The 7,050-nt window shown below is 47.9% G+C and overlaps 1 protein-coding gene across 1 annotated transcript; it reads left to right on the top strand.

The window, feature by feature from the left end:
* The first annotated feature begins 4,843 nt into the window (after positions 1 to 4,843).
* Positions 4,844 to 6,441, top strand: LOC5578916 (glutamate dehydrogenase, mitochondrial). Its single transcript, XM_001657150.2, has one exon. It carries the CDS (start codon positions 4,844 to 4,846, stop codon positions 6,425 to 6,427), a length of 1,584 nt encoding a protein of 527 aa, XP_001657200.2. The 3' UTR covers positions 6,428 to 6,441.
* Positions 6,442 to 7,050: the final 609 nt, after the last annotated feature.

The raw sequence follows: 7,050 nt of genomic DNA, 5'->3' as shown, positions 1-7,050 counted from the left end.
CCGAAGGAGAGCTACTTACTTACTTATTTGGCTTTACATCAATTATCTTGATAAAGCCTCGCCAACAATATTTCGCCAATTCCCTCGGTTCATGGCCGCTTCTCTCCATCCTCGACTGTGACCCACGCTCTCCAGGTCCTGGTGTACCTGGTCAATCCACCTAGCTCGCTGCGCCCCACGCCTTCTTGTTCCGACCGGATTCGTGGCGAACACCATCTTTACAGGGTTGTTGTCCGGCATTCTTGCAACATGCCCTGCCCAGCGTATCCTTCCAGCTTTAGCTACCTTCACGATACTGGGTTCGCCGTAGAGTTGAACGAGCTCGTGGTTCATCCTTCGCCGCCACACGCCGTTCTCCTGCACGCCGCCGAAGATCGTCCTTAGCACTCGGCGTTCGAAAACCCCAAGAGCTTGCAAGTCCTCCTCGAGCATAGTCCACGCCTCATGCCAATAGAGGACTACCGGTCTTATGAGCGTTTTGTACATCGTGCATTTGGTGCGGGGGTGAATCTTTCTTGACCGCAGTTTCTTCTGGAGCCCATAGTAGGCACGACTTCCGCTGATGATGCGCCTTCGTATTTCCCGACTAACATTGTTGTCAGCCGTCAACAAAGATCCGAGGTAGACGAACTCGTCCACCACCTCGAAGGTATCCCCGTCTATCGTAACACTGCTTCCTAGGCGGGTCCTGTCGCGCTCAGTTCCGCCAACCAGCATGTACTTTGTTTTCGACGCATTCACCATTAGCCCGACTCTTGTTGCTTCGCGTTTCAGGCGGGTGAACAAATCTGCCACCGTTTCAAATTTTCTCCCAATAATATCCATGTCGTCCGCGAAGCAAACAAATTGTCCGGATCTCGTGAAAATCGTGCCTCGACTGTTAAGTCCGGCTCTCCGCATGACACCTTCAAGCGCAATATTGAACAACAGGCACGAAAGTCCGTCGCCCTGTCGTAGTCCCCGCCGAGACTCGAACGAACTGGAGTGTTCACCCGCGATCTTCACGCAGTTTTGCACACCGTTCATCGTTGCTCTGATCAATCTTGTGAGCTTCCCGGGAAAGCTTTTCTCGTTCATGATTTTCCATAGCTCTACGCGGTCGATACTATCGTATGCCGCCTTGAAATCGATGAACAAATGGTGCGTAGGGACCTGGTAGTCACGGCATTTCTGGAGGATTTGCCGCACGGAAAACTTCTGGTCCGTTGTCGAGCGGCCGTCGATGAAACCTGCTTGATAACTTCCCACGAACTCGTTTGCTATAGGTGATAGACGACGGAAGAGAATCTGGGATAGCACTTTGTAGGCGGCGTTTGTCCAGTTTGTCGCCCTTTTTTGTAGATAGGGCATATAACGCCTTGCTTCCACTGCTCCGGTAGTTGTTCCGTTTCCCAGATTCTGACTATCAGCCGATGCAGACAAGCGGCCAACCTGTCCGGGCCCATCTTGATGAGTTCGGCTCCGATACCATCCTTGCCAGCGGCCTTGTTGTTCTTGAGCTGTTGAATGGCATCCTTAACTTCCCCCATCGTGGGAGCTGGTTGGTTTCCGCTGTTCGCTGTGCTGACGTAGCCATCGCCTTCGCTGTCCTGACCTTCTGTGCCTGTGTTCTCTGCGCCATTCAGGTGTTCATCGTAGTGCTGCTTCCACCTTTCGATCACCTCGCGTCCGTCCGTCAAGATGCTCCCATCCTTATTCCGGCACATCTCAGCTCGCGGCACGAAGCCTTTGCGGGATGTGTTGAGCTTCTGATAGAACTTCCGCGTTTCTTGAGAACGGTACAGCAACTCCATCTCTTGGCATTCCACCTCCTCCAGGCGGCGCTTTTTGTCCCGGAATAGGCGGGTTTGCTGTTTCCGCTTCAGTCTGTATCGTTCCACGTTTTGCCGCGTACCATGCTGCAGCATTGCAGCCCGCGCTGCATTCTTCTCCTCTAAAACCTCCTGGCACTCCTCGTCGAACCAATCGTTTCTTGAGCTCTGTTCCACATATCCGACAATGCTTTCGGCAGCGTCGTTAATGGCTGCTTTGACTGTCCTCCAGCAGTCCTCAAGAGGGGCCCTATCGAGCTCGCCCTCATCCGGCAACGCTGCCTCAAGATGCTGCGCGTACGCATTGGCGACATCCGGTTGTTTCAGCCGCTCGAGATTGTACCGGGGCGGGCGTCGGTACTGTACATCATTGATGACGGATAGTTTTGGGTGCAGTTTCACCATCACCAGGTAGTGGTCGGAGTCAATGTTAGCGCCACGATAGGTTCTGACGTCGGTTATGTCGGAGAAGTACCGTCCATCGATCAAAACGTGGTCGATTTGCGATTCTGTCTGCTGAGGTGATCTCCAGGTGTACCGATACGGGAGGCTGTGCTGGAAATAGGTGCTACGAATGGAGGCGGCAAAATCTATGAGTCGTAGGCCGTTCTCGTTCGTCAGCCGGTGGGCGCTGAACTTTCCAATCGTCGGTCTGAACTCCTCCTCCTGGCCAACCTGAGCGTTCAAATCTCCTATGATGATCTTGACGTCGTGGCTTGGGCAGCGGTCGTACTCTCGTTCGAGCTGCGCGTAAAATGCGTCCTTGTCATCATCAGTGCTTTCAGAGTGCGGGCTATGCACGTTGATTATGCTGAAGTTAAAGAATCGGCCTTTGATTCTTAACTTGCACATTCGTTCATTGATCGGCCACCACCCGATCACGCGCCTTTGCATATCACCCATCACTATGAAAGCTGTTCCCAGCTCGCGTGTGTTGTCGCAGCTCTGGTAGATGGTATGATTACCTTATAAACGTTCGCACCAATGCTCCTGTCCAGCACACCTCCTGAAGCGCTACGATGTCGAAACCGCGGGTCTTCAGTACATCGGAGAGTATGCGAGTGCTTCCAATAAAGTTGAGAGATTTGCAGTTCCACGTACCAAGTTTCCAATCGCTAGTCCTTCTTCGTCGCTGTGGTCTTTGCCGATTGTTCCGGTCCGTATTCTCTCGTTGACGTTCCTGTGCTGATGTGTTTTTACGGTTGGCTTGCAGGGCCTGACACACCGGAGGACCATTCCCCCTAAATGTTCGAAGGACTATAGTGCGCAGTTTAGCTTAGAGTCCTTCTCTGGCACTCGGACGATGATCAGCCGCCCCTGACATGGGGAACAGACGCTGTTGTGAGCCGCTCCTAACATGGAGTACAGACGCTCCAGGTTTGCAAACGCAAAAGCAAAAGCAAACCCCCCCTTCCCTGTCAGCATACGACCAAAGTTCCCACCGGGGGTTGGTTACCCGATCTTCCCCAAGGTTACTCGTACCCCGGCCAGTACCACGAGGAGGTAGGGATAGGAGTTGCTGGGCAAGAGGCTAAGGACCGCACAGAGGGGTCTATTTCATTCCTTCAGGTACGCGAGGTACCAATGGTACGCCATGCCCAGCCATATACCGCGCCGCGAACGCGGCAACCATTTATGTCAAAAAAGAGCCAAAAAAGTTGGGCAGGCCTGCTTTAGGAGCATAACTATGGTAGAATTTCCAAAATCCGAAAGACCGTTCTCAAGCTATTTCGTGACATACAAACATCATTTCATTTTTATTTATATACAGTCACCTCTCCACATCTCGATATCGAAGGGACCATCGAGATAGGGAGAGATCGAGACCTAGAACATTTTTTTAATGAATACTAGATTGAAAATCACTCCGTTACTAGGAAAATCAAAAACAAACAGATGTCATTTCGTCTTCGCAAATTGTTTTGAATCCCTTAAATCTAGTCTAGTAACCTTTGATAAAGGGCATATCGACATACGGAGAGAAAATCGGGAACGATAATCACATCGAGATAGAGAGATATCGATATAAGGAGGATATCGAGATATGGAGAGTGAAAATGTATGCAGATTGAAGGGACCGGAAAAAATCATCGACATACGGAGAGATATCGAGATGTAGAACATCGAGATGTGGAGAGTCGACTGTAGATAGAAGATAAAATATAAAATAATATACATAGAAGACAGATAGGTAGACTAGAGTTTTGAACACAAAGTTAACCATGTTAAAATCTTCACAAATTAATAATGATTGATTAGTTTGTAAGGATTTCCCAAGATTATGAGCTTATTTCGAGTTTATGAAGTATTGCGTTGAATGAATCCGTTATTTAGTCAACAAATTGAACCAAAACGCGTTTCGGATTCGCGTTTTTCCCTCTTCAGAGACACAAAGTCTTCTTCCGCTGACATGTGATAGATTTCAAAGGTTGATATCGGCGGCAGAGCTAAAAAAAGAGAGACTTCGAATCTTTACATCAAATGTCGAGCATTTTTAGAGACTTGCAACAAAATAGTGAACAATAGACGAATAATTATCATGATCCTCCTGCTCACACTCAGTTATTGATCTAAGTAGAGATGGGCAAAATGGTCAAATTCTAGGAGTGAGCCGTAGGTGATTCACTCACGAAAGTGAATCGACTCTTTTGATCGATTCAGTGACTCATTTTATTATATCAAAAATGAAAAATATTTCACACAAAAGAAGGAAAATATAACAATTTTTGAATGAGAATTTTTTTTGTACAGCAACTTGAACTATTCATACATGTTCGTATTGTTTGACTATGATAAATCCAACTTAAAAATATTATCCGTAGTAAATTTTAAGGCCCTCTTCCAAAATTGTCGGCATGAATGAATCGTGATTCGTTTGAAACGAATCGTGATTCGTTCACTCATTTTCGAGAGTCGACTCTTTTGAATGATTCGCGAGTGAGTCGCCCATCTCTAGATCTAAGCAATCGATGAATCTAATGTCCTTCAATTGTCATCTGCCTGAAACGATTAAACGATAACTTTCAGTGAAAATGTGGTCCCTAGCACGAACCCGGCTCCCCGTAGGCCTACGTTGGCCAATCCGCCTGCAGCACACCATCCCCAAGGAACTGGAACAAATCTCCAAAGAAAAGGATCCCAAATTCTCCAAAATGATCCAGTACTTCTTCCACAAGGCGTGCGTCAAGCTGGAGCCCCGCCTCCTCGAGTATCTCAAGAAGTATCCCCAGCTTAGCGAGGAAAACCGAAAGAAACGCGTCCAAACCATCATCCACCTGGTCGAGGGAGCGGCCAACACCATCGAGGTCCGCTTTCCGGTCATGCGCGACAATGGGCAGTACGAGATCCTGACCGGTTATCGATCACACCATTGCGTCCATCGACTTCCGGTGAAGGGCGGCATCCGGTACTCGATGGACGTGACCCGGGACGAAGTGAAGGCCCTTTCGTCGCTGATGACCTTCAAATGTTCCTGCGTCCACGTGCCCTTTGGAGGAGCTAAAGGGGGGATCAAGCTGAACCCGAAGACCTACAGCGACAAAGAACTGCAGAGCATCACCCGGAGGTATACGGCTGAACTGGCCAAGAAGAACTTCATCGGGCCGGGAATTGACGTTCCGGCGCCGGATATGGGCACAAGTGATCGGGAGATGTCCTGGATGGCCGATCAGTACAGCAAAACGTTCGGGCATAAGGACATCAATGCGTTGGCCACGGTGACGGGAAAGCCTTTGCATCAGGGTGGAATCCGCGGAAGGACCGAAGCGACAGGAAGAGGAGTGTTCATCGCGACCAATTGCTTCGTGAGAGAAAAGGAATGGATGAATGCGATCGGGTTGGAACCGGGGATGGAAGGAAAAACGGTGATCATCCAGGGGTACGGAAACGTAGGAATGTACGCGGCGCATTTCTTCAAGCAAGCTGGCTGTAAAGTTATTGGAATCAAGGAAGCGGATATTTCGTTGATGAATGAGGAAGGGATCGATGTCGGGGAACTGGCAAGCTACAAGAGACTGAACAACTCCATCAAGGGATTCAAAGGAGCGAAGGAGACCAAGGAAGACCTGCTCTTACATCCGTGTGACATTCTGATCCCAGCAGCGGTTGAGAAGTCTATCAATTCGGACAACGCTGCCAAGATCCAAGCCAAGATCATTGCGGAAGGAGCTAACGGGCCAACGACCCCAGCGGCGGATGCGATTCTCCAAAGTCGCAAAATTCTCGTCATACCGGATCTGTACTGTAACGCCGGAGGCGTCACGGCTTCCTACTTTGAATACCTCAAGAACATCAACCACATTTCGTTCGGGAAGCTGTCGTTCCGCCAGGAGTCGCAAAATTTGAGGGAAGTATTGAAATCAGTCGAAGAATCCCTCAAAGAAGCCGGGGTGTGTGTCAACTTGAAACCAACGGAGGCCCTGAAACACTACCTGGACAGTGCCAGTGAGGCGGATGTCGTGGCCTCCGGTCTTAAATTCGTGCTGGAAACAGCAGGGCACGGAATAATGACTGTTGCAAATCAGTATCAGCTTTGCTTGGATGTGCGAACTGCGGCTTACATTTGGTCGGTGGAGAAGATTTTCAAAGCTTACGAAGGCGCAGGACTGTCTATGTAAACTGTATTTGAATGATTTACGTCAATAAATGGTATTCTTTTGATTCTAATAGTATACAATAATGATTGTCATTTATGCGAATTGTAGTTTTGGCCAAGAACAACATTTTCCTATTCTGGAGAAATTTCTTTAATCATCTCTTAGAAAATTTCTGATGGAATTTCTAGAAAAATCCCAGAGAGAATCTGTAAGAAATCTCTACAGGGATTTCGATAGGGATTCTTGAAGTAGTCTTCGAAAGTATTCCAGAATTTTTTTTTTTATCTTTATTAACGTGTTTTTTAACATTATGCTAGTTCAACACGAGAGAAGGTTCAGCAGAAAGCTGAGACCCAGGAGAAATACGGTCAGTAGAAGACTGAACCGATAAAAAAGAGATAACTGTTAATTAGAGTGTCCATTTCTCGGCCATTTTGCTCGTCCCGGGATTCGGGACAAAAATCTTAGCTTGTCCCGGGAAATCCCGGGATCCCGGGATTTATAAAATTTTAAATAAAACTAGTATTTTGGTAGAAATGGAAGTACAAATCCAACAATACAATGTTTCTAAATGAAATAAAATGAAGATAATGTAGCTTTCCAATTATTATAACAAATAATATTCCATATGCTCATAATTCAGT

This window comes from Aedes aegypti, chromosome 1 (genome assembly GCF_002204515.2).
Source record: "Aedes aegypti strain LVP_AGWG chromosome 1, AaegL5.0 Primary Assembly, whole genome shotgun sequence".
In the NCBI taxonomy this organism is placed as follows: domain Eukaryota; kingdom Metazoa; phylum Arthropoda; class Insecta; order Diptera; family Culicidae; genus Aedes; species Aedes aegypti.
This window is presented reverse-complemented; position numbering and strand designations above follow the sequence as displayed.